The 27241-nt window shown below is 40.0% G+C and overlaps 2 protein-coding genes across 6 annotated transcripts in view; one reads left to right on the top strand and one right to left on the bottom strand.

The window, feature by feature from the left end:
• The first annotated feature begins 319 nt into the window (after positions 1–319).
• Positions 320–22268, top strand: CCDC150 (coiled-coil domain containing 150). 4 transcript variants are annotated; one of them, XR_008450542.1, is made up of 18 exons: positions 320–568; positions 1058–1275; positions 1370–1548; positions 2097–2165; positions 2401–2517; positions 3833–3962; positions 5556–5599; positions 6470–6553; positions 7478–7582; positions 8110–8231; positions 8405–8582; positions 9539–9631; positions 10795–10878; positions 12598–12764; positions 13451–13577; positions 13774–13935; positions 19000–19099; positions 22151–22268. XR_008450542.1 is itself a non-coding variant. In XM_054070643.1 (17 exons), the coding sequence occupies exons 1-17, from the start codon at positions 333–335 to the stop codon at positions 16081–16083; spliced, it is 2226 nt and encodes a 741-aa protein (XP_053926618.1). In that variant the 5' UTR covers positions 320–332; the 3' UTR covers positions 16084–19600. The 4 variants fall into 4 exon arrangements, 1 of the variants encoding a protein (XP_053926618.1); XM_054070643.1 differs by lacking the exon at positions 22151–22268 and having other exon boundaries at positions 15973–19600; XR_008450541.1 differs by lacking the exon at positions 22151–22268 and having other exon boundaries at positions 13451–13935; positions 19000–19600.
• GTF3C3 (general transcription factor IIIC subunit 3) overlaps positions 19886–27241 on the bottom strand; it is a 21857-nt gene continuing 14501 nt past the window's right edge. Inside the window, exons 14-19 of one of the 2 annotated variants that reach the window (XM_054070642.1) lie at positions 26903–27038; positions 26028–26265; positions 25470–25660; positions 24680–24804; positions 22218–22370; positions 19886–21279 (exon numbers count right to left, since the gene is read on the bottom strand). In XM_054070642.1, coding sequence (XP_053926617.1) covers positions 21157–21279; positions 22218–22370; positions 24680–24804; positions 25470–25660; positions 26028–26265; positions 26903–27038 — 966 coding nt within the window. In that variant the 3' untranslated portion in view covers positions 19886–21156. Of the gene's footprint in view, positions 21280–22217; positions 22371–24679; positions 24805–25469; positions 25661–26027; positions 26266–26902; positions 27039–27241 lie in introns of those variants that run through there. The other variant, XR_008450539.1, reaches the window with a different exon arrangement.

The following is a 27241-nucleotide window of genomic DNA, read 5'->3' as shown; positions in this document are numbered from 1 at the left end:
GAACCTGCTCTCAGAGGGATAGTCTGCCTAATTTCAAAAAAACACTATTACCTAGATGAAACTTAACTCTAGCTTAAATCAAACTATTCCACTTTCTGTAATAGTAAGTACTCCTTGTATCAAGAGGAGAAGCAAATCCCGGGACCCGGCTCAGGCGCATCCCGACAGCGCAGGGTGAGGCTGGATCCCCGCCACCCTACAGAGGCGGGCGGAGGGAGGAGGACTACAATTCCCAGCACGCCCTGCGCGCAGGTCACTGTCCCGCGGGCAGGGGCGCGAACTACAACTCCCAGGATGCCCTGCGCCCTGCTGTGCCCTGTCCTTGGTGCTGGATGGGGCCGCCTCACCCCTGCGCGACGGGCGGTTCGAAGGGGGCGACGCGTGGAGGCACCCGTGTCGGGGTCCCCGCAGAGCGGGAGGCAATGGCCAGGCCACCCATCGTGCCCACGAACATCGCGGCCACCGCCCCCGAGGTGTTCACGGTGCTGCAGCTGCGGATGCGGGTGGTGGAGGAGGAAACCAGCGCGCTGGTGCGAGAGCTGGAGGCGTTCGGCGTCGACGGGCAGAGGTAGGGAGAAAGCAGCGGGGAGCCTCTCCTCCTCGCAGAGCGTGGCTGGATTTTCCTCGCCCTGTTCCTCTTTGCACCCATTTGCCATGCTAGGATCTTCTCTCCATCCAGGAGCGGGTACTGGCTGGGTCAGTGGGAACAGGCTACATCCGGAGCGCAGGATCAGCTCTCCAGGGAAGCAGTGACGGCACCAAGCCAAGCAATATTCAACAAGAATCTGTTTGAGCAGCCCTGGGCAGCCTGATCTAGTGGGATGTCCCTGCCCGTAGCGGGGGGATTGGAACTGCATGATCTTTAAGGTCCCTTCCAACCCTAACTATCCTACGATTTATTCTATGATTCCATGAAATGTTTTTTCCAATCACAGAATGGTTTGGGTCAGAAGAAACCTTTAAAAGTCATAATTCAATCACATCTGTAATGCATACGTGCAATGTCATGTATGTATGCATGTATGTACAGACTACATCGGTCTTTTCTCCTTTTCAGCCTCAAACATTTTCCCTCGAAGACCTCAGAAACAAGTGCTAGTCACACAGCCATTAGCCCTGTGCAGGCCCGGGTAGCATTTGTGGGAGAAAATACACTGTGGAAGAACTGTGAAACATTGGTGAACCGAATGTGTCGGTTAGAGAGCGTTGTAGAGACACTGAAGTCAAACATCTTCCAGCTGCAGACAGAAAATGAACTGAATCCAAAGCATGCAGGTAGTATAAAAAGGGGTTTAACCACTTTGTTCTTTATTGCCCCTCCATATGCTTTTTCTGTCAAGGAAAGATTTTTGCCTTTTCCTTGTGGCAGCCCAGTTGGAGCAACGCCTGAATGCGCTCCACGAGGAGCATCTTCAAGAAATGAAGATTGTACAGCAAGAAGCAATGAAGTTGCACCAACACCTAAGCGATATGAAAGAGGCTGAAGAAAAGGCAAAGCAAGAAGTTCAGAGACTGACTACTGCTCTGGAGATGACAACTGCATCCAAGGTACAAAAGATTAGATTGTAGTTTCAAGTATTAACAGACTTGTTTTTAAGTACATTCATCTCAGAAAGTATACTCAGCTGGAAAAAGGAGTTTATGATACACTGTTGGCAGTAAGAGCAAACACTTTTAATAATGAGAACCTATGCTTCCATCAATTAAAAAAAAAGAAGAAGAATAATATTTGTGATTTGTAATCCTTGCATCTTCATGACTTAAGTTCATCCTAGTTTTCAGGCATAGAGATCTCAATAGCTTTTCTATTTTTCCAGGAACTTACATTTCTCTAGTGTTTCAATCTTACACTTCTATTACTGTATTCCTTGAAGAGATTTTCAATGGAGTATGTCACTCAATCTCATCAATTTTATTAAAGAATGTGTTTCTTTTTAGTGCTTGCACTTTTAAATTCAGTGTTTCAGAACTGAGGGCATCAATGAGATAGAAATCAAGTTTTGAATGTTAGCATGGCAGTTGCATTTTATAATACCTACGGATTTTGCAATTGTTACGAACATGAAAAGATAAAAATATCTCTTAATTTTCTTTAGATGCATGCAGTGATTGCAGCTGAGGAACTGAGGAACACAAACCAGAAAATTAACTGTAGACTTCAGGAGGTAAGTACAAGAGCCAGGAGCTTGGTAGGAAGCTGAATTTGCCAAGTAACAATTAAAGATTTGAAGAAGGTGATCCTTAAATAATATTCTGGGTACGATTTTGGAATGTACACAACCCAAAGGAACCTGCGTCATAACTAAATACCCAGACAGAATATCTTTCATATATTATCTTGAAGTATTTGTTCAATCTGCTTAATTACATCTGGGTCAGAAAAGGTTTTATTTTTTCTAGGTAACAGAACAGCTGTCCCAGGAGATCAGCCTGCGGGAGTCTTTGGAGGAATCCCAAGCAACTGTGATGGGTCAGATACAGGACATGGAAACAACAGTAGAAGCAGAACGAAAGCGGGTTTCAGAAACTTTTAGTATTCTTTTGTATCTGATTGCTTTTTCTCATCTGGGAGGAAGAGAAAGAACTCAGATGTCTTTCCTAGGAATCAGTTAAAATACTTTATAACCACATCATTCTGTACAAACACAGATCAGAAGAAAAAATGTAGTCAAACTTCCTGCTCAAAGCAGAACTATCATAAACACCAGATTGGGGCAGTGGTGGATTCATCTGAAAGAGTTCAAGACCTGTGATTCCATGGCTGTTTTAGGTATTTTTTATAGTGCTGCAGTAACATTCCAGTTAAGATTTTTTTTTTCTAGCATCAAGTCTGAACATTCCAAACTCCTTCCCCTTCCTAAATAATTCAATGCAACTGAAAAGAGTTTGACTTTGTAATGTTTGTATGTAATTACCTCTTCTCAGATCTGTGGACCACAACTGGATCCTGCCTTAACCTCTTTTTCACCACTGCCATGATGATAAAGCCAGATTTTTGTTCATATTGTATTATCCAGCCATAGTGGAGTGTGGGGAGGGGCCCATAGTGAATGGTAGAAATGAACTGGCTTACATGTAATTTGAATAAACAATCCCTCTCTCTGCATGCATGCATGCAAACAAGCCACATGGAGCCACTCTAACATTTCTGAATTCATAGCAACGTTTTAGTAAAGATAAAAGAACGCAAATGGCAAAGTATCAAAATTTGAATAACTAAGGTGGGGTGTCTTCTTAAATTTTTTTATGATCATCAAAGTCTCTCTGCTCCTGAAACATACAAAGTCCTGTTAGAAATTACTAGATTTTTTCCTACATACCTTTTATCATTTTTGTGTTCTTCTGGAGCAGAAGAGGAAAAATGATTGATATGTTATTGATCTACATGAATTCTATCATAGGAGAAGGATACGCTTAGTTTAGTACATCTATTATTTTCTGATAGGTATAGTTGACCCTGTGGTATATTTATTAGCGCTAAAACAAACAAGCCTCAAAAAATGGCAAGAGACAGACTTCTTAAGCACCACAAGTGTTGTGTTCACCTTGATTTTTTGTAGCTTGATCTTTTCTGTAATCTTTAATTGTGCAAACTTGTTTGATTCCACCTGTCATGTAAAGAAGATTGTAAGCACACACACACTGCCTTACATATAGAAATTGAGTTGTTTGCCTTAATAGTTGGCACATAAGATGGAGAAAGAGAGGAGAAGCTGAACAGGCTACAGGCTGTATCTTTTCCAATTAAATGAACTTTTCAAGGTCTGACATTTGCTTGGGTTTGCCTGACTGAATTCTGCATCTTAGAGAATAATCTGTGGTATCATTGCAGGTGCAGATATTACAGCAGGACTGCCAAGAGCTGTGTGAAGATGTCCAGCTAGCCCGAGTCAGGCTGCAAGAAGAAGAGGAAAGAACTGCCCAACTGGAACAGCAGTGCATACAACTGAAAGCTGAGTTGGGTATGACAGTGGGTTGTTGTCATGTCTTTTTAGCCCTTCTCTCACTGCTTCCACAGTGAGAGGAAACAAGCACCAAGGTCCTCCAGACCTTGGGCAAGTGTATCAGTCAACAGGAATGGAGGACAGTTTAAGAGGTAATGAAATATTAAAGGCCTTTAATTTGCATGTGACGTTTCCAAAGCTTCTTCTTACCTAGAGAAAACTGACAACAGTGGTAACCAGGGCAATGAATACACAACAATAATATGAAAAGATTCCATCAGCATAAATTCTTTTCAGAGGTGACTTCATCTAGCAAGCAACCATTAACGCATGAATCCCGAACTGATGTGCAAGTAGAATGCCACTCTCTATTCAGTCTTTTGCAGCTGACTTAAAAAAATATTCTGTATTAAACATCAGCATAAGGACAAGTGTCTTGGACAAAGCCTCTAGTTGATCCCATTTAGATTCTCAGTCTATTGGTGTGAAAATAGCTGCTGATAAGGGAGCTGTGCGGCATTTAGTACACTCCAAGAAAGAGAGAAGATCCATGTTGTCAAATTTGAAGGTAAATGTTACTAAGCTGAAATCTGCTCCTTATTCCCAAATAACTCAGAAGCCACGCCTAAACCCTAGCATACCGATTGTTCTTCTGATTCTTCCTTCAGGACTATTTTGGGTTTCTCACTATTTCTTTTACACAAGTCTTCCCATTTCCCATATGTTTTTTGTGTTATTCTGCAAATCACACATGCAATAATTAACCTGTAGCTCACAAAAGGCAGTAAGCATTACTGCATAAGGCAAGGCCAGAGGAAAGAAACTCGTCATGCTGTAGCAGAGTTGGCTGAATGTGGAAGAATAATGGCAGAAACATTCTTTCCTTCAGAACAAATCCATATGCAAATGACAGATCTGAACGAGACATACAAATTGCCTTCTGTATCACATAATCCTGCTGATCGAGGCTTTTTCCCTTTGTTAATTGAAGGAACTTTTGAGTGATCCTTTGATGATACCTTGGATGCCATAATATTCTGGCCAGATTTCCCTCCCTACTCTACTCATACTGAATTGTCTCGTTTCTTGGTGTCTTCCTTCTTATCCAGGATGTTATACAACACAGCAGGATAAGAGGCAAAAGGTTACAGGCAGGTTGATTCAAATTCCAACAAAAATGCTTCAGCTTTTAGATCTATATGATTTAACAAGGGATCTAACTACTGTTCTTTGTCAGTACACAAAAACTTGTGGAGTTGCATGTGGGCTATAAGTCATAGGACAGATCCCTTGCTTACACGTTGAATTACACCTGGGGTTAGTGGATTTGCTCAAGCAATCGCAGGAATGGTATACGTAAGAACGAGACTGGAGTGATGGTTTGCTTCATTTTGAAGTTAAATAAATTAATCTATGGATCAATTTTAAAAAGTAATTGTGCTGAAATATTGAAGTTAAAGAAAAATGTCAGAGAGCAACACATTTGTAAAGTCTTGCCCGTTTGTGGCATGTTCTATAACTTAGCTAAACTCAAACATTAGATCAAAGTGTCATCTTTTGAAATACTAACCAGATAACAAAGCATGTCCTGACATTCTTTTCTATTTTTAGACTCCAGGAACTGTATAATTTCCCAGCTTGATGAAGCAGCAAAAGTAAGTTGTAAACAAGTATTGGGTAGGGAAATAGCTAAATAAAGCTCAGAACAGCCTATATTGGGCCTTTTAAATGTACCACACTCCAGAGGCAGAATTTTTCTGTGGACAAATGCCAAATGCGACCAAAGCTGCTCACCATTGACTGTCTTATTTGATTATTTTACCAGTTTGGGTCTGCCCTACTTTGGTTTTTTATAAAGATAACTTTGTGTTCTAATGAAATATCAGAGCATTAATATGAATGCCTTCCTTGAAAAGCTAGAACTGGCCAGGAAACACAATTGTGGTAGTACAAGCATTGCACGCAAAGGAGACAAATAGATGAATTGGTGAGTAATAATACAGAAAAATCAGAACTGTGCTCAACAGGGCACTAAATGGGCACAGAGGTATGCTGACTGCCTCTGTAGGGACCGCACGCCCTGTCTGAAGTCTTCTCTGAAAGAGTAAGTTTCAGTAAAGATGAGGTAGAAGTTCATCTTAGACATGGAATCTCACAGTACTGGCAAAGGATTCCTTTCATTGGGGATTGTACCACTTCTCACAGGGAGACTTTTTTAAGTTCAGAAGTGCTGAGATTAATTATAGTGGAGACTAATAAGTTTGAGATCAGAAGGACGTGAAATCACCCTCAACTTTCAAAGCTAAGTTAGAACAGGTAGTACTTCAGTTATTATTCCAAAGTGTATTTTGGAAAACACCTTTTACTACAGGAGCCTTGCCTGGTGCTTGCAAAAGCGCATAGCCCTGTGACAGTAGCTTAAAGGAAATAGGCAAGTATGAAAGAAAGGCTTGAGATTTGTTAAGTGCCTGGCTAAATGACATTTAAATTTTTTCTCAAAGGACGTTATGTTTTATTGCCTTTAGAATGCACAGCTGTCCTTTAACCAAGAGAACCAACAACTTCAGTCTACAATAACCGCCTTGCGAGAAACAGCAGATAAAGTACAGGTAACTAGAATAGGTACTCTTGATTTTAAAATGGAAAGTCTAGCAAAACAAGTAATTACAGTGAGAAACAATTGTACATTTACTGGGAAGCCTCAAATGCAGTGTAGGAGACAAAGTTGAATGCCCTCAGGTAATGTGGTCTTCTGAACAACTTCCAGTGAAGGAATTCCATCATTAGCCTAAGTAACAGTTCCAGATTTCCCAGACTTAAGGCTGGAAAGTTTTCTTCTCAATAAAAAGGGTCTTCTTCAAGGGCAGGACACGCAGAACTACTACTGCTGCTCCCTCTTCTATTTACCCTTGATGTAGTACATTTATATTCCTTTGCACCTTTAGATTCTACATGAATGTGTTTCTATTAATGAGTCAAATGCAGAGTACCTGCTTGGCTGAAGTTTTCTCTGCTTTTTGGGACAAAAAGTTGGCCTCAGTATATTCTAAAAGATTTTCTTTATTCTACTTTCCCTCTTGTTAGAATGTATTTTAGAAAATGTTTTGCTATTTTTATTCCCTCCCCACCAACAGATACTTGTTTATTGGATGGCGTTCACTGGTAATGGGACTTGTATGGGTCTTTCACAGGAAAGTTCGATTTTTCTTTGGTTATCTACAATAATTCAACTATGAAATGGGCAGGGTCCATTTTCAATTTTTTTCCTTCTTTGCCTTAGAAACATTAATTTATCCTGCACTTAATAACTAGTAAATGATTACGCTTGATTGCTAGTCTAAACTTTTTTCTCATTAGTGTAAACTTTTAACACCTTGGAAAAAGTCTGCCATAAATCAGGGCAAAGACACTTTGTACCTAAAACAGTTTTTTTCTACATCTGCAAGGGATTTTTAGTTTCTGACAACCTACTATGCAGGGAAAAAAAAACCAAACCGAGAAACTGAAACTTGTTTGTCTTCCTATCTAACCAGGTCCTTAATGACCACTTAAGCCAGCAATGCTCAGAGCTCAGCACCACTCTCCAAAGTGTTGCATTGGAGTATGCTAAACTCATTTCAGACCAAACCATGCTTAAGGTACGTAGCCTGCAATTACAGTCCATGAAAGTTGTCTACAGCTCAGACATCAGACAACAGACTAATTCCTAGTACTGATATTCTGTGGGAATACAGTAAAATACTTCACATATAGCAATGGAAGTTCTATAAATGTGATGATGAAAAAGCGTTAGCATACTCCGTTGGTAAAGATTTATTTTCAGTACAGAAAAAGTCATGTTATGGGAAAAGAGCATCAGTATGATAATGCTATTTATAGTAGTTGTCACAGGATGTTCCCAACTGCAACATAAGAATTGGTGGGCATCGCAAATACTGTAATAGCAGGAGCTGAGTGGAAGTAATAAGGATCTGAGATTAAATACAGATGCAAAAGCATCTGAAAGTGAACTCAGCTTTGACATCCTATTCAAGAAGCAGCACATCACAGTATGCAGAGCTATAGGGAGGTTAGTGACAAATTAGCAGCTTTATAAATTAATTATGGGTTAATCCCTCACCATTCTGATTTTAGCATTATTGCCTGAGTAATTTTTCCCCCTTAGGCAGAACAAGAAAAGATGCGTAAGCTGCAAGAGCAAGACTCGCTTCGGAGTGCTGCCCATGCCAACATTCTCAGAGAGCTGCAGAGTGTGCAGCATGAGAGGACTCAGCTTCAAAGAGCGCTGTGAGGAGTTCTCATCTGCAGTCTGTCCCCCCCTTCCTCTGTTGCATTCTCACCACCTCAATTTCTGCTTGAATAGAACTTAGTAACACAGAGCGGCCAGTTTAATATTTAATATGGAGGCCAGAACTTCGTTCGTGCTGGAACTCCAGTTTGTCTATTTTGTCTTTCTTTAGGGAGGCCTTGCATACAGAGCACGGCAAATACACGCAGAAAGCAAGTCTTGCTGAGGAGGCAGCGACCGCACAGAGACAGCTGCTGGAATGTACTGTTGCTAGACTGCAAGGCGAACTTGAGACAGCTTTGCAAGAAAAAGAACGTCTGCTAGCAGAAAAGGAAGATCTTCAAAAGGAGGTAGGGGCAACTTAGTTGTTTTAATGCTATATTCTTGAAAGCTGCTTTCAGACACACATCGCTAGGGGTTTTATTTACTTAACAGTTCTACTTTCAGAACAATTATTCAGAACTACTGGGGTGGAAAGTGTGACACGCTCTCCCCCTTTCCTACTTTTTCTATATTTTTACATTTTCCCTGTATTTTGACTCGTAATGTCTCCTCTCTGAAGCATGGAAAGGGAAGGAGGACAGAACAGCTCTGTGGGTACGATGTCTGAATCTTAGAGCCAACTTGCAACCTTCAGATCAACTCTGAAGATGCACAGTATTTCTGTGAATCTAAAGACTTCCAAGCAACAATGATTTCATGTTTATTTTGACAGATGAGGACAACAGTAAATAAAATACAGGAAAGGAACAAATTCGAATTAGAAAAATCAGGGAATGTGGTATCTTGCAATATATATAGCTGTTGTTTAAATTCAGTGCCATCTTTTTCTAGTTTTTCCTTTAATTTTGTTTATTGTCTATTAAGTTTTTTCTAAATAAAATTATATTTACCATTGTCATATTGTTCACGTTGCTGTTTGACATTTTCCTTGTCTATAGAGATGTGTCCTTTGGAGCAGCAACCCTACTGCTAGCTTCACAAGCCCTGTTTGTAGCAATAAGTTTGTTATGCTGTATGGCAAAGATAAATAATTTTCAGCTTCTCCTAGCTGTTTTACCTGGGTAGCTTCCTTGCATATGCATAGTCTGGAAAAGGTAAGGCAGCATTTGTGGTATTAAGGAGAAATTCCCTAGTGTTAAGACTGAAATCGGCATGGAGTTTTTTTCCACTGTCGTGGAAAGGCTCTCTGAAAGAGGAGAGACTGTATCTGATCCATGCATTGTCCTGAGGTTCTGTGATATTCATGTATTGTGACTTCATGTCTTGAAGTGCTATGATTAGAGCTGGATTTTCTTGTTCATAGCTAGAAATGGTTTCAATGAAATTCACTTTGCAAACACTAGAGGAAGAGAACAAGAGGCTATTGGATTGCTTGGCAGCACTGGCACATGAGCAGGTAAGCCAATAATACAGTAAATAACTCATGACCTGACTAATAAGTAACCGTAGCAGGAATCAAGGTGCTCTTTGAAGTAAACCGTATTTTATGAAGAGTGGCTGATCAAATAAAGGAATCAAAGAATGGGAAAAATTAAAACAAAAGGATATGTCAAATGTTCCTTCCATCTTCATAGATGTCTATGTGGGATGAGCTAAGAGATATAGACCTTCAGGTACTGGATATTTAGGTATGTCATTAAAATCTTATGACTCCGTTCCATTTTCTAGTACAGGTATACATACATCTAGAAATATACAAGCTATTCATCTTACGTACATTAAGAACAGTTTTATGCCCTTTGTGGACACACCTGGGCCCTCATTCCCCTTTTTAACTTGTTCCCATTTCATTATTTCTCACAGCTCTCAGTCACCTGAATCAGGATACTTGACCAGTTCTGGAAGAGTAAAAGCTTAGTAGTACTGCGCTACCGGTGCTTTTACCATAGGGGTTTTTTAGTGTTGCATGTAATCACCAGTCATGTATGTTGGAGACCCTACAAAGCACTTTTAGCTGCTGATAAGGTCCTAACATCATGATGCTGAAGAAGAGTTAACTGAAACACCTTTTGAATGTTTGTTCTTTGATAACCAAAGCTACATTTCTACAGTAGTTAGTCTGTAACACGTATATATTTTCTGTTTAACACAATGCCTTCAGCAGCCATCAGTGAAAGAATATGAATCAATAGAGCATTCCGAACCTTAAAAAGTTGCCTGGTTTTTAATTTTTGTGTTCCTTACTGTCTTTCCAAGGTATTCATATTCTGTCCATGCCTGCCAATTCTTCTAGTTAATTTGCTTCTCAGTTATCTGTTGTCGAAGATTTCTTTCATCCCCCTATTTCTGTTGCCTTCTTGTGGCCATTTGGAAGGCTGCACCAACTTGAGCAGTTCTTCCTAGAGACAAGCTGTTTTTGGAAGAATTTATGCCATGTTGATATTTTTTCTTTAAGTCCAAGTCTGTTTTAGTGCTTCACCTAATTCAAACTTTATACCTGAAGCAACAGAAGAAAGTTATTAAAATACTCAGGGAGAAGCAGGACACTGAACACCTGCTTTGTTGCTTTTTGCCTTATTTTTCCTGTGGAGTGATGATGCCTGCGCTTTTTTTCCTCAGTATGCCCAGCAGCAGGTACAAAAGGTGTTGTCAGAGCTGACTGACAGCAAGAAGAAGCTGGCCTGTGACAAAGGGAAACTTCAGGTACCTCTCAGCATCCTATTTGTCAGCTCAAAAGGGAAACTTGGTTTTTTATGTTCATCTAAGATAAGGGGCTTTTTGACCTGAGCTCCTCTTTGGAGGGAAGTGCTTATTTATCTTCTCTACTTAATTTATTTCTGTAGTGTCAAGCACGTATATTGGAGTTCTCTATTAAAATTACCTCCAATATTGCTCATAACTGCCTTTGGGTGACAAGATGCTGTTGATGTAGCATCTCTAGCATTTGTGATAATTAAGTTGCTTAGTGTGTGAAAATAGTAGAATGGCCAGGGGAACCATCAGGAGGCATTAAAACAAAATATATGGGTAGAAAATTGTTGAAAGATTAGAAACATGAAAAATTCTATAAAAAGCACAAATACAAACTAATAAGGAGGGAGGAAAACTATGGTGGTAGTAAAAAATAAACAGCGTATTTAGGCTGTCTTAAACAGAAGCTAGCTAGACAGTACATGAGGTGCTGAAAGTGAAGTTTTACTAACTAATGCTTAGGTAACCATTAGAAATCAGATTCAACAAACTTTTTCCTGAAGAACAGAGCATACATTTAATGTGAACTGTAGCATTCCGGTACCTGAAGGGACTACAAGAAAGCTGGGGAGAGACTGTTCACAAAGGCTTGTAGTGATAGGACGAGGGGCAATGGGTATGAACTGGAGAGGGGCAGATTTAGATGGGGCATAAGGAGGAATTTCTTCCCCATGAGGGTGGTGAGGCACTGGCCCAGGTTGCCCAGGGAAGCTGTGGCTGCCCCATCCCTGGAGGTGTCCAAGGCCAGGCTGGATGGGGCCTTGGGCAGTCTGGTCTGGTGGGAAGTGTCCCTGCCTATCCCAGGAGGATTGGAATTGGATGATCTTTAATGTCCCCTCCAACCTGAACTATTCTATGATTCTAGTCTGCAGCTGGAAACAAAATCTGATTTCATCAAAACAGATGTAAGAACTATGGAAGCCCAGCTTAACAGAGCTGTGTTTCATGTGAGCTGGTCGTATGCATTCAGGCTACAAAACACAGTTACAGAATTATGAAGATAATCCTCAAGATTTATTGTTACTTCATTGTAAGAGAACAAATAATTGCAGATAATACTTGTATAGCTAGGAGGCAGATACTTATGCTGTTTTGGTGTTAATATATGGACAGAAGTACAGAAAAGAGCTGGGCAGTGAAACCAAGCTTGTAGGTACAGGACTGTGAGGCAGAGTCTGCTCCGTCATGACTTTGCTATTCTAAGCTGTAACCTCAAGTAGCTGCATTGAGGCTTCTGTTCTTAAGCAAGAACGAACTCTTAGGAGCAAATGCTCTTTACAGACTCCCATTGCTTCTCAGATACTAAAGCCATCTTGTAATATATTTTGAGGCAGAAAACTAAAGAGGCAAAAGTGACAAACTGTCAACGTCTTTCACCTCTCCTCGTGGTACACAACCCAAACACACCTCACTAATGCCGAAGAATATTTTTTTTCCCCAAGAAAATCATAGCTATATAACAAGTTGTTCTGATCCTTCTAAGCCAATCATGGGTTGACATTGTAAGGATTCCCATCTAGATGATTGTGCTCAGGACATTTGTAATCAGACAGTTGGTGAACACAGTTACATCCTGTAAGCTGGTACTGACTGGGATGGGATGGGAAAATATTTTCCTTTCTAAGATTTTTAATTGGGCAAGTACAAATTGCATTTGTTGTTACTGCATAGGTGGAACCACTCTGTAAGGCACTAGAAAGTGCTAGAACAGACAAGAAACTTTTTCTTCATTTGGCTGAAGTTCTGCAGATCAACAATACCCTGCAGAGCAAGCTGATCCAAACTCAATATGAACTGAAAAGTAAAGAAACTGAGCTTCAACAGATGATGGTCTGGAGGTAAGATGAGATCCATGATACTACACTTGAGGAGAAACATGGCCTTGCACTAACATCAGAGCTTGATGGCTTTACTCATCTATCAATATGAGCATTGATCATATGCTGAGCCAGAAACATCATAAAGATAGATTCATGCAGAGCTATAGAAATGAGCTCTTTCACTCATTCCTGTAATAACTCTTTTACCTACTCTGCTATAGCAAGGAACTGCTTACCCGGGGTCATTATAGCACTTATACAAACAATTTTCCACATGAGGACAGCAGAAACCACTTCCACTTTGAAGTTGCCTTCAGTAGCTTTAGCAAGGAAAGCACAGGATAGCTGTTTCGATTCCCCACCCAAAACTGAACACTAGTATGTAAAACCTCAAACTCAAGTATAGGTGCAGTCTGAGTGTCCTCATTGTCCTTTATCTGAACAGGCTTAGCCTGGAAAATAAGTTGTCCTGAAGTGTTCTTTCCAAAAAGTCTATTTACCTTGTATAGTTATTTTGAACTTCCTTTTAAATAAATGGAATACGAAATAGTAAAAAACACATTCCAATCTTTAAACAATAGTGGTGCAGAGAGCATATCCAGAGAAAAGTATTTACAGCAGAATTTTTTTCTATTCCTGTGTTTAAAAAATAAATCATATTAAATGTGAATGTGAATCACTGGCTTTGTTTCTTCTCTTTAAAGGGAGCAGTTAATGGAAAAAACCAAGGCTGAGGAGAAGATGTATGCTGAACGCTTAGAGTCTTTGAAGAAGTCATTTCAAACTGAACAAGAGGCTTCCAGAAAAGCTGACTGCCAAGAATCTGCTGAGGTGAGAAGGGGTAGAATTAAAAGATTTCAGTGGGTGGTTTCCAGAGAAAGGGAGACTGAATCTGAGCTGAGGAACATGGAAGCAATAAAAGAGGAGCATCAGAAGAATTATGAGCAGGTGAGCTTTCTTGACCAGTTCTCTGAAGAGACTGGTCTGCTAAAATGTTGTAGGAATTTCATTCTTGCATTGTCTTCAGTCACAGGACATCCTGAATTTTGTGTCCAAGCTGAAAAGTATTCAGGGCGAGATCCCAGTGATGTTGAAAAACCAACATGAAGTGCAAGTGCAGAACAGGCAGCTGGAAACCCAACTGGAAGCAGAGAGAAGACAAAGGCAGAAGCTGGAAAATGAGTGTCAGGTGAGGTGGTAACAGCATGAAAGAGTGAAGAGATACCCATGGAAAATCTATGGGGTTGTAGAAAACACGATAGAAAGATGCTAAACTCAGTCAAAAGATAAAAAACCTTACTGTGTCTGCTCCCGAAAGCCCAAGTAATGACCTGACACACATCCACTACATATCTGACTTTATAGAGACAGGATTTTTTTTAAAGGATAGAACTCTACACTATTTACAATAAAGCTTAGAGAGTCCTTCTGTTACACTGCAATTTTTTTATTTCTGTCATGAAAAAATTATATAACAATTAATGTTACTTTTTTCAGTTTCTGGGTAGAAAACAAATAGTCAAACATCTGAAGAAATATAAAGAGGCAAAAAAGAAACCGAAGGAAGCCAGCATGGTCAAAACAGTTTAGTTAGCATTAGAGTAATTCAAAGTAACAAGATTAGTATCTCAGCATGTGCACCAAGTAACCCTTTCAATCTCAGGCACAAGTGTCTGAAGAGTGAGGCACATCGTTGGCCTTTCCAACTAAGTGGTGTCTATCATACTCAAAAAAAAAAAAAAGTAGAGGTTTTATCTTTTCTGTGAATAACTCCAATTTAGTGGGGCTTGTAAGAATAGGTTTTGTGCCCCACAGCCTACTGTTTTTATCAGGCTCAGGATATCTGTGTTAACCACTGAACCAAAAGTGTTGTAGCCAAGTAAATTGCCCCCCTGAGCTGCTCATGTCACTCTGTATGTGACATTATGCAAAACCACATTTCCCACCCACCCTTCCTGCCCCAAGAAATCATTTGTCCTTGCATCACCTCATCCTTGCACTACTGTACCACAACATCCAAATTGTTACAGCTTGCAAGGATTACTATAGTAGTTTGGGGTGAAAATCTAGAGGTTTAGTTGTTTAATAACCACCATATAGGAAAACAAAACCAAGTAAGAGGTGCCAGCCTGAGGTCTTAGTACCTGGACTGATCAGCTGCATCTCTCTGTGATTAGAAAGAGATCTTAATAGCAGGAGTATTTCTCCAGTGTTCTTAAGGCAAAGTTATGTCTTTCCTCATCTTTCTCATGAGTTCGTGGTACTCAGCATCCATTTCCTCCCTTCCCAATGCTTCTGTATTTTATGCCATGTTGGAGACTTGTGTCATTTCCCCCGAGAAGGCAACTTTGTAGTGAAGACCTCTGTGATAGATCCCTTTCACAGCAATGGAAGAGAGCATCACAGGGAGCTCCTTCCTCTGCCTACAGGAGAAAGGTTTGAGTTGTATGCCGTTCCGCCCCTTCTCACACGGGTCTCAAAGCCAAGCGCAGCGTGCATTACCTGGTTTTGCTGCAGTTCTAATTACACTGTCTTCCCTAAGTCACAACTTGCCTAGAAGAAGCTCACCTCGGGTTCAAATCTAACCTTGACAGCCCGCAGCTAGAAGTTGTGACAAGCCACCAGCTAAAGAACCCTGGAGGAAGCAGCTCCGATACGGAGATAAAGAAAGCACATTCATTTCAAAGGGGGAGCAAAGAAAATAGGCGAGGGAAATACTTGGTAGCTGATTATCAGTCAGAATTTCAGTTTCCTAAACTTTCTTTTGTAATTCCTTACATGGAGGTGGAAGACAGACCCCTCTTCTAGTTTAGTTTGTTCCCTCTTCTTGCCAAAGGACATATTTAAGCAGCAAAGAATATTACAGGTACAAGCTAGCTTCAAGGGACTGTTTCTGTGCTCAAAAATTCTGTCGCACATACTTCATGCTTTGTTGATGCTCATTAACCAAATACGTGTCTGAAAGCCGTCAGACAGTATATTTTCTTCTCTGCATTCATGGCTGCTTCAATGGTTCTCCCTTCCCCCTTCCATACCTTTTCAAAAGCCGTGCTTACCTCATCTGTGTAGATTCATCAGCCTTCTCCATACCTGGTAGTTCTTAGGTAGCCATGTAATTAGCTTCATAGAGGTGTATATATTAAACTGCTAGAACTTTAATCTCTTCTTCATTAATGACAAAGATTCCCCAGTCATCAGATTCATAAAATATTGCATCTTTTCCCAGGAGAAAAAGCAAGTACTTCCCACTCACACCTCCCTGGACAGCAAGCAGGGCACAGACCCAACACCTCCAGCTCACCAGCAGGAAAGTCTACGTGAACTGGGCAGGAAATGAGCTCACTTGCATCACCTCCCACCAGGAGACTCCCTGCTAGCACCCAGGTGCTGGAAGAATCAGGAGTTTACCTGATCTGACGTAGTTAGATAGGTCTGCATTACCAAAAAGGCCTTGGAATAAAAGGTGCTCATAGTGCACCCATATATAGGGGACCTAGGAATGTTTGCTTAAATCATAAACTCTGATTTGAATCAACTTGTACCTCTCACCTTGTCTTTTTGACTCAGGTGCTTTGTGTGTGAGGCTGCTACAAACAACACTGCTATTTAGAGCTAAACAATTATTCTTTGTGTATCATTACTGTAAGCTATTTGCTTTTGATACGCTACATCTTTGCTTTCATCACTTTTCTTCCAGCAGCTTTAACCTATGGCCTGGCGCGTGCTATCAAAACAAATCTCAGGCTGGTTTGCAGAGGGTTCGGGGGAATTACTGGTGACCGAGTCATGTGGCTGTGGCTGGATGCTGACGTGACTGGGACAGGGAGGAACTGGCAGGACTGGCTGCTTGTAATGTAGATGATAGCTAGGTCATGAGAGAACATCAGCCTTGGGCTATCTTAGGAGCATGTAAGGAATTCATGAGGTGTGTGACGTTACACTACACATCATCTTGCCTCCATAAGAATTAGTGGAATCTGTTCAACCTGTCCTACTGTGAACTTATCTTTGTTCCTATCCTACTGTGGAACACTGGGGAAAGAGCTGAAGCAGATGCCTTAATGTCATGTGTAGAAGATGGTTATAACATGGACAGTTTTCATGGTTGTTTGACTAAGGATCAGCTCATCTTTGTCCTGGCTTACTCTTACATGTGGTTTCTAGGACTACCTAGCTTCAGCAGAGGTGGTGTTACACTCTGATCTGCTTCAACAGAACTGTTTGCAGACTCCTCTGTACTGTTAATTTCTGTAGGATACATACATGTTATTTGAAGTACTCGTTTAGCAGGGACGGAAGTCTCGCATACTTCTGGAGCCTAGCAGTAGCCTGAGGACATACTGGAATTACCTTATCCTGCTCCTCCAGAAAGGTGGTCCTAAACAATAACTTACATGATAGGACTCTGGATGAATTCATAGCAACCAGGACCTCTCCAGCTTGCTAAGGTTCAAAGGAAAAGGGGGTGGGCTGAGCACACTATCAAAGCTAATGCACACCTGATCTGCGTTCATTTGTGCTATTTAGAAGCCAGCCTCTGCAATATGGCTTTAGGTTTGCCCCAGTCAAGCTAGTTCCTTCAGAAATCACCTAGCACGTGTGCCACACCTGCTCTGTAAAGCTGCTTAGGTGGCTCAGCATAAGCTGTGCCTTTGCCTCCAAAGCACCCTTCAGGCAAACAGCAGTCAGAACTGTAAGCTAGTTTTGCTTGCCATGAACTCAAATGGTAGAGTAATCACAGCTGAAAAACAGTCTGGTCCGCTCAAGTAATGCTTAGCATTCCACATTTTTGTTTATACCGAGTGCTTAAGCACTTGTTAGGTTGCCTAACAAGGGACAAACGATAGTGACATTTGCCTCTGCAAAAGGACAAAGTGTATGGAAGCAGTGCTCGTATGAACTGTGTGTTGGCAGGGCAACAGCACCAACTACCCCTCTGGTTTTCCTCTGTGGGAGTTTTTTACCAACATATGATACACCTCAAGGGTTGGTTCATCACCCTTTCCTTGTTCCAGAATTCCCTGCTCTCAGTAGGGCCCTGCATCTGTGATTACTTTGTATATCGAAATGCAAGATCTGATTATATGGCCATGGCCATTAAACTTGGTACTTATATTTACGTAGTGACAGTCTATCCCAGGTTCAACACATCCCGTCACTTCTTCTAAACCTGCTTGGGGCTTAGGGTGTAGTTGTGAAGGATTGAGACGTGGCGTACTTGTGATATGGTGCAATTGTGATGGATTACTGCATCCCAGTACCCTTTCACTTTAGCAGTAGCTTAAGCTTCTGCTATGACTGCTTTAGCAAGGGATGCAGCTCAGTGGGTCACATGGAGAATGAAAGAGCTGGCTCAGCTGTCCTGGACATGTTTTGGATTGGTTTTTACTTCAGATGTGCTCTAGTCTGATCCTGCTGGCTGAATACTTGCTAGGAACTAGAGCTCTTCAGGATGCCATCTTCCATTATAGCCTCCTTTCATTTGAAAGGAAACTAGTTTGTCTGCTCAGAGCCAGCTCTGCAAGGTGAACCACAGCAGGGTGGATGGCAGCCCACCCATCTGAAACATCAGAAGCACACAATAGATTAGAACTTGTTATTTTCTTTAAATACAGTCATTTCAATAAAGATGTAGTAAACTAACACTGCCACCACATGCAGGTTCAATAACTGAGGTGCACATTGCTAGCCTTTCGCCCGGCTTGGTAGCTGCTAAGCCTCTCTTAGTTAGGTTATAGTAAGATTTGCAGTAGTTAAAGATGAATTTTCTAAGTGGCGAAAAGGTTGGTCGTTTTTTTCCCGTCAATCTGTGGCCTTCGGTGAGGGTAGATGGCAAATGGCTTTCTACACTCGTCAGTGTTTGCATCAGGTAAGCACAACAGGAAAGGTATGATTCAGTTTCTAAGATAATCAGCAGATGCTTTTGTGAGCAGTCTTTTAAGTATGCCTCAAGTCAGTATTTTATATAAAATAGCTCTTCAGCAATAAACAGCCAACAAAATTATCACAGTTAAACCAAATAGTTTGACCATGCATATAGTGTGTTTGACTTAAACTGTTACTAATTCTCTCAGTGAGGCTTGAGGGATACTCCCAGTGTGCTGACAGGTGAGGCTGGCACTGATTTAAGTGTTCTTCCCCTCTCAGTTTCTTGTTCTCAGCGATTTATGAAAGCTTTCCCAAAACTGTAATGGCTAGATTTCAAACTTCTCCTGTCTTGCTGTTTGTTCCCACAAAACAATTTGTATTTCAGTAAAATGGTCCTTACTGTGAAGGAGAGTTAGAAAAGATGCTGGGTTCATCTCCCCTACTGCTGTGTTCCTGCAAGCATCCTTAAAACACGCCACAGCCAGGTAAGCCTAAATGTGGATACAGCACATGGAAAAATAAATCCCATACAGACACTCACACTCCAAGAAATATTGTGTTTCAGACTCACAGTCCCTTGTGTATGCTCCATTCCTTACATATAGTACAGCGATGAAATGTGCAGTACATGGTCACAACTTCATTGTTTGAAAAATAATTCCAAGGTAAAGAAAGGCACATTATTAGCAGTACTGCAAGTAAAACGTGATTTAAAACCTGCCCAATTCTGCACTGGACAGAATACTGTGGCTGTATCCCTAAAGCCTAGATCAGCATATGTATTTTCTGTCCACATCTCATGTTCTGTGTTTCGCGTTTCCCTAAGCAGGTAGAACATATTTGTAATACTGTGTAAAAGTGAAATCCAAGTAAAACCACAAATGCAAGTTGGATACAGCTATGGAAAAATGGAATTTCTATCTTCATATATAGCTTTTTTCTACAAGCATTTAAGAAAGCTTTACATAATTTGCATTGAAAGAAGTACTATCTCCTCCATCCAGATGCTCAAAATTATTTAGAACATCCTCTCAGAACACTGTTTGCTGGTAGTATTAATTTTAAAGTCCACATTGACTGCATTTAATTAAATCCAAGTTTCTGTTATTTGGTGCTTAAACACAATTTAAAAGCAGTTTAAGTCATCAGCATTCAGATTGTACTTTTCCATTTTATTTGGATAAACACTAAAGACTCATATGTCCTAGGTTTAAAAATTAAACCACTTTAGAATTATAGCAGAAATAGAGAACAGAAATAAAGTAATTCATAGTAATGCCCCACTGTTAGTCAATTTTTAAGACAATCCTTTAAAAGAACCCACAACCATCCTCTCCATCAGGTCCATTTAAACAAATGTACAAGCAAGTGGGATTCTGAATATTTCAGACTCGGTTTTGCAGTAGAATATTGCCAGAGGAATCTGTGTACTGGATCTCTGGCTTCTGGTTTCTAAGCATTAGTCTAGGCAATTACACAAGACTGGTTTCTTAATCACTGATTGCGATGGTGTGAAATGGTGACAGAACACAAATACCTATAAAAGTGGCCTGAAAGCAAAAAGCAGCAGTTAGCTGCAATGCTGTAAGTAACAAGAGTGCTTGGGAGGTAACAGCGAGGTTTGTTTTCTGTTCAGCAAGCTACCTTGCTGAAAAAATAATTTTCAGCATTATTTTGCTGCAGTGCATAACAGATATCCATCTCTACATGTACGTAACTATGTACTCCCTCTATTTATGGTAAGCATTGCATACGGCTTCTCTTGCTGGGCTGGAAGCAGCGTGCTTCCACCATCATGTGCTACTGTTCAGCTGCCACTAATAATTAACCCCCTAGACCACTTGCAATATATATTAAATAAGTTGTATGAGCTTGTTACATTCAATTTTGCTATAAGCTATTCAGTAGGATCTATGTTAGCCAAGAGTGAGTAAACATTATCAGTAACCTCGGATTTTTTTATTAACAAATTCAGAGGAAGAACAAAGGTCACACTGATTTCAGTAAAACAGAAATCAATCTCCTGCAAATAGAAGCTCCTCAGGATATAAACTAGAAAATTTTGAATACTTTAAAGATTTTGAAATACCGAGTTCTCCATCCTCAAAGGATTTCTTCTCTATTATAGGAATTAAATGGTGCACATTAAAAAATCTTCATCACCAGTGAACATGGCTTCTTGAACAACCTCACTGGTAACCAGTTGATATTGCACGTCATAAATTTTCCCACAAACAAACAAACTAGGATTCAGTTTTCACTGTTTGACTCCTTATACAAGGCTGAATATCAAATTACAGACGAATGCATAAAAGAGCTAATAACAGACACACTTAGGCATGTCAGCATTGTACTTGAACTGACAGTTTCCATTTGTACATGATCCAGTTCAAACGTCAGTAGAAAAAGCCCATAAAGCCAGAGACAGCACAAGCTGTCTGACCTTCTGTAGAAAAAGCTGTACCCTAAAACCAGTTTCTTAGCACCGCAGAATCCAAAAGTGAATAGAAAGAGGATCAATTCTGCCTGCCACCAAACCTCATCATACAACTGCATAAGTATACAACATCTTTTGAGCCATTCTTTTATTCCCACTGCTGTGATAAATAAGTGACAAGTTAAAGGCAGTGTCTCTTCTCAAGTCCGTCTGATCAGTTTCTATTCCCTGTAAAAATAATGATTAAAAAAAGTTACTTATATGCAAACAAAGTAGAAAATGGAAACATGAGTAGCAATTACAGTGGAATCAAATCACATATGAATGATTTATACAGGCTTACAGCTGCACAGAAACAAAAGTACTATTCCTTATGCCCTCTCTCTTTGAGTTTCCACATGTTGTCAATCACCAGAGTTATATAATTGCATATTCAAAACTTTAGCTGTAAATTAGACCACAGGCTCATAAACCAGGAAAGTACTCTCTTTGATTGTCTTTGTATGCAAGGTATCTATTCCTACAGTAAGCATGGGAGTAACTGCCTGGATCTTTTACACGGTCAAAAGATTCCTGCTTTGAGATCCCAGCACTGACTTGATACCCATGTTTCTTACTTTACCAGCCCTTCCCAGTTTTTAAACACACTTGTAGTTTTTCTACCGATCCATGCGAAAGCTCGGCAAAAACTTTCTCTCAAGACTGGACTTCTAAATGCGTGACACATCAATTCACATGATCTCATACAGATCAACTGGAGCAAAACAATGGCTCAGAAGCTTTTAGATACCTAACTACCAATTCATATTGCTCCAGCACACTGTTTGATAGCGTGCATGCATAAATAGAGCTACCAGTTATTGTTTATTGCATGTAATATATATAAAGGTTAGCTATGTTTTCAGGTAAAGTTGTATAGCAACCCTTTATGCTGCTACTGCAGCCTATTAGTAAACCCTTCAAAATTCATAAACCTCTGAAATTAACACATGCTTAAATACGTTACCAGATGACAATCAGATTTGGGCTTCCAATGCTACAGAATTGCAACACAAATTAAAGGAAACTCAACTACACAGATTTTATGTATCTATTTTAGCTATGGCTGAGAAATGACTAATGTTGACCTGACATTATTCTCTGTACATCACTGATGGATACCGTACCTCTAAGGTGAGAGGAGGAAGTTCAAGCACTTTTTGGTAATAGTGAATTGCCAGGTGCAGCAATCCCAGCTGGTGAAGGCTACGGCCAAGGTTGTAGAACGATTCTTGACATGGTCCACGCAGGTCCAAGTACCGGTGAAGGAAGGAAAATCCCTGTACGTGCATTATACACATTTGTGAGTGTTCCCTTTACGACAACACCAGTAAAATATGCTGGAGAACAGGTGTTCAAATGTGTCTGTTTAAATTTTTGCTCTATGCTTCCCTACAAAACCACACACACATTGAAGGCAAAAAATAACTTATTTTTGACTGTCGAGACCATTAAAACTGTGCTTTGTCAGTCTCGCTGCCACTGATAACAACGGGTGGGTCTTTGAATAAACTGAACAGGCAGTTATTTAGCATAGTGACTTACGGCACAAGCTTGTTAAACACGTACAGGTGCATGTGTCAATGTAATATACGCCAAGATTAGACTGGTTCACATTCAGAAGGAACATGCAGCCAAAGGACAGGCTAGAGCAAGACCTCATTGTTCTTAAAAACTGCTTTAAAAGATAACCCTCCTCTACTTGTTTTTGGTTTTAAAGGACAAAAGTAACCCCAGTCATTCCCTCTCCTTCACTCCTTGCCTTGGATAGCAGCAAGAACTGGTTTAATTCCAGAACTTTTCAGAATTCTTCAAAATTCTGAATTCCATGAAGTACGTATTGAAGTATTATTTTTTGAATGCAAGCATATTCTTTTCTTGATCTTGTGCTCCCTATAAATGTTTACTCCAATACCAGCTATCAGGGAAATTATCAGTATATCATTTTATAAAGTGGCCAAAAATTATCATCACTGAATAACAGCATGAAAAAATCATCCATCCTAAGCAGTAGAAGAGAGTTCATGTCCCTTCTTGAAGCCAGCAGATATTTTACTGCCAAACCTCCAGTAGCCGAATTTGAAAGGAAACCCATACTGAGCAATTCCAGTGCTAACAAATTTGAAGTTGAAGCACTCTATAAGTGTTACGCTTTCTTGTTTTGCTTTTAGTTTACAATTAAAATATCTGCTCATCTATTTAAATTATATTACTAGCAGTTTCTCATCTGTAGGATGTCACTGCCTGCCAGGGTGGTGTGTGATGGGCTCTTCATGACGCAAGGTTTGTGTGATGCTGTGGGAATAAAGTCTCAACACATGACCAATGCTATAAAGATCAAAGGCATCAGACTAGAGCTACATCCCACGCAGAACACAGGAAAGACAAAGGGGCACAGGGTATTATTTTACATTAAAATGCAGTGCTTTATTTGACACTGAAGGAGCCCTGCAGAAACAGAGGAGGGACAGACAGAAAAGGTGAACTCTGAAGAGAGAAACTGAGCGCATTTTCATTTTCTCCTATGTATTTTGTTTTGTTACCACTTCGGAATGTGATGACTGCTGTAAAAACAGGAGGTTCTTTCTAGGAACCATGCTGGTAACAAGAGAAGATATCTCCTTCAACATGAGGAATTAGTTCAGACACAAGCAGCTAATGATCATAGTTTAGGTCACAAGTATGTCACTGTGCTTGAATTATTAAGAAACTAAATAGGAGGATGAAAGGATGTAAAACTACCAAACATGGCAAGCCAGAAATGAGAAGAGAGAAAGCAGGCAACTGAGTTGCCAGAGGATAACATAAATAGGGCTTTGTTCAAGTACGTTATAAAAGGAGAACATAGCAGCCCATATCAGAAAGACAGCCTGATTACAGAAAGAAGTGGATAAAATGTTAAAATTGGGCCAAAGTTGGCAAGTTCAAAATGCCTGAAGTTGGATACTGACATAATTGGTCTTGGTTTAAAGCAGCTGACGACCTATCGCTTTTGTCAAAATCAGTGCAAGCTATAATTTTTCAGCAATTTCAAAAGCCATGGGAGGCTCAGGATCCTCAGCCTACTCTGCTGACTCTGAGGCTCAGGAATTAAAAGCATTTCAAGTTAATGCAAATACATGGTGGAGAACAGAGGAAACTACTTTTAAGATTCTGTTCGAGAATAATGAGCCCGTGGTTTGTAACTGGATTTGGCAGATAAAAGAAAAATGTCAATAAGGAAGCTGAAAAATTGAAGGTAGTCTAAATTTGAGTTCACAAGACCTTTACAAAGAGAGCTGTTAAGATGCACCTGAAAGGGGGAAGAGGAAAGGAAGACAAGGGGGGAAAAGCGCTTTCTAAGTCTGTAAAGTTTGCTTCAACAATGCAATTTATAAGACACACCTATGAAGGGCACGTGGCATATATTCTATGGGCATAGCTCTAGTTTAAAAGCATGCTCATCCGTGTTCATGTTTCACCACTTCCCTCTTTCGAAATGCCAAATTAATTATGATAAGTTATTTTAAAAAAGTATGTTGTAGCCATAAGTGTCTGCAAGATGCAAAGCCAGGAAACACTACAGGTAAAAATAATCACCCTAACTCACCTGTACTAGGAGAGCATGCCTCTTTAACACGTATTTCTGGGAAGCCATGTGGATGAAAGTCAAGCCAATACAAAGACTGTACAGAGGTTCATCTGGGTTTGCACGAAAGGCTTGCACGTACTGTCCTAAAAGCAAATCATTGAATCAGGATGTTTCTTGTGAAAAGCATTTCTTAAGAATTTAAAAGCAAAACAGAAAATCTTCAGATTAGAAGTGTGAACTAATAAAAGAAGTTGTTCAATACATCCTACATCAAAATACATGGGAAAAAAACATTTTAAAAATTCAAATTTCAAAAATTGAATTAAAAATTCAAAAAAAGCAAATTGTGATGTAAAAATGTAAGCAGAAAAGAATCCGACACAGAAGGCAAATAAGGTCCTTGCTGGAATTTGCGTCCTGGAGGCCACATATCTTAAGTGTGACATTTGGAGGGCTTAGCTGAAAGCAGTCAGGTTACTTCAAAGGCCTCCTTAAAATGCCCAGCCAACTGTATTTGTTTAAATTGGTCTGTTTCTCCTCTTCTTATTATTTATTATGATTCAATTATCTCTGGAAGTTGGTTATATTTGCAATGCATGCTAAACCTGAAACATGCCAGCTCAATTTTTCTTAGTAAAACTCTTAAGCGATGCTTTCATTTGTGTACAAAGTAATTAAAGCACCAGACCAACACTGTGAAGCCATGAATAATTTTCTGAGGTATGAAAAAAATTACTTCAATAAATCTTTCCTTGAAAAATACACTCACTTTTTATATTTTTCAATATTAGAACATGAATGACATTACCAAGAGCATGCTTGAAACTGCCAGACACAAATGCATTATGCCCATTCAGGACACACAGTGCATGATTATCAGGATTTTTTAGCATCAAGCGGAGACAAAAGCGATGGTGACGGACATCCTGCGACTGCATAGTAACTTGATTGAAGATGTTCCACAGCTGAGGTTTATTGACATTATCCATTACCATGATTCTACAGAATGAAAAGTATGTAACAAATTAGTAAATGCTAGACAGAAATACTGTATCTGCAATAAAACCTCAGCAGCTCAGGAAGATAATGAAGAAGAGACATACAAAGAGCAGGTCAGTGACTGAGGGAAAGTTGAGAGTGGAAGACAGAATCAATGCTTCTGGCCAAATCAAACCAACCTAGTGCACTGTGCATTTTTTTGAACCAGAGGACATCTGAAAGCTCTTTTAGTTTCAGTAGCCTTATCTATTTTAGTGAAAGCTGAAAAGCATCAGCCTGCCTCCTTTAGGAATATTTTCAGCAGTATGACTACAGCTTCAGTGGCAGCAATTACAGAAGAGACCGCCCTACCTTCTCAGTGCCCCACCTGATATAGTTGTATGCTTTTCTGAAGTTCTTGTCCAGAATTGCAGCAGAGAGCCCGAAATATTCCAGCTCCTTGCGCTTCTGTCTATCATCATAAAATGAATAATATTCCAATGAGGAATCCACTAGTAGCTCTGCCTCCTTGTAGCGGGAGAGGTCACACAAGGCATATATAGCCTTCAGGAGGAGGTTCCACCAGTCATCTTTTGTCAGAACACTCGTGAGAACAGCAAAAATTGCTAAAAATACAGAAACCAGTAAGCTGAAGAGGTTAAAACAAGAGAGATGAACACAAAAAATAAAAGCTGCATACATAAAAGTGATCTTTTCAAAAACATGTCAACATTAACAAGTAAAATAAAGATAAAATTTTTACTTTTCTCAGTTTATGTGCAGTTCGTAAAACACTGGCAAAGAAACAGTCAAAACTTGGGAATAAATGGCAAGAAATACAGACAACTCAAGCTTTAAACATACTACATGGATGCAGTGAAGTTACTGCTCCTAATCTACCAAACAGTGCTTAAGATTGTGAAGTCCGGCTTGACCAAGTCTGGGCCAGTTAATAAAATCACGCGACTTTTAAAACATGCATTTCCATTATGTTCTAGATTAGGGTGTGTCATATTGGCACTGAGGAGAATGTTGGACATTACGACCTCTAGAGGTCCTTCTCAACGTGAATTATTCTGTATTTTTCTCTAAATGGGGATTGTTCCCATAAATTACACTAACATCATTTTTACTGCCTTCTTTGCCCTAGAAATAAAGCAATTTTAACATGAATTGCACAGATTTCGCATGCAAAATAATAACATTTCTTTTCAGAACTAAAGAGTTCATTTTGTTGCTTTGTTTTTAATAAATCTTTGTTACCTTTTGCATCGCAATTTGCTGTCTCTTGGTCGTCGTTGTCAGAAATTTTATCCCTTGACACCTTAATAAGATAGAGATGTCTCTCTCCAGATTTGGAACTAGATATCAAACACACCTGAGCTCTGCTCATTGCTACCTAGAAACAAATTTAAGGGCAGCATTTCAGATTATATGAGTACATCTGATGACAGAGGCAGCTTTACAGCCAATTCACCTTGCTCATGTTGCACACCAAAACAGTCTACAACTTGGAAACATCACAACACAGCAAGATCAGGAGAGAGAATGTTCCCAAGAGAGGTATTATCTCTGCATTGTCTCATGCTCCAGTGCAAACTA

The sequence above is a fragment of the Cuculus canorus genome, chromosome 6 (genome assembly GCF_017976375.1).
Source record: "Cuculus canorus isolate bCucCan1 chromosome 6, bCucCan1.pri, whole genome shotgun sequence".
Taxonomy (NCBI): Eukaryota; Metazoa; Chordata; class Aves; order Cuculiformes; family Cuculidae; genus Cuculus; species Cuculus canorus.
This window is presented reverse-complemented; position numbering and strand designations above follow the sequence as displayed.

Excerpts from the sequence above, each read along its gene's own strand:
- CCDC150 (XM_054070643.1), top strand. The coding sequence starts at position 333 with ATGGGGCCGCCTCACCCCTGCGCGACGGGCGGTTCGAAGGGGGCGACG. Across the intron at positions 6,554-7,477 it reads AAACAGCAGATAAAGTACAG|GTCCTTAATGACCACTTAAG; the intron begins GTAACTAGAATA and ends CTATCTAACCAG. Across the intron at positions 8,232-8,404 it reads ACTCAGCTTCAAAGAGCGCT|GGAGGCCTTGCATACAGAGC; the intron begins GTGAGGAGTTCT and ends GTCTTTCTTTAG.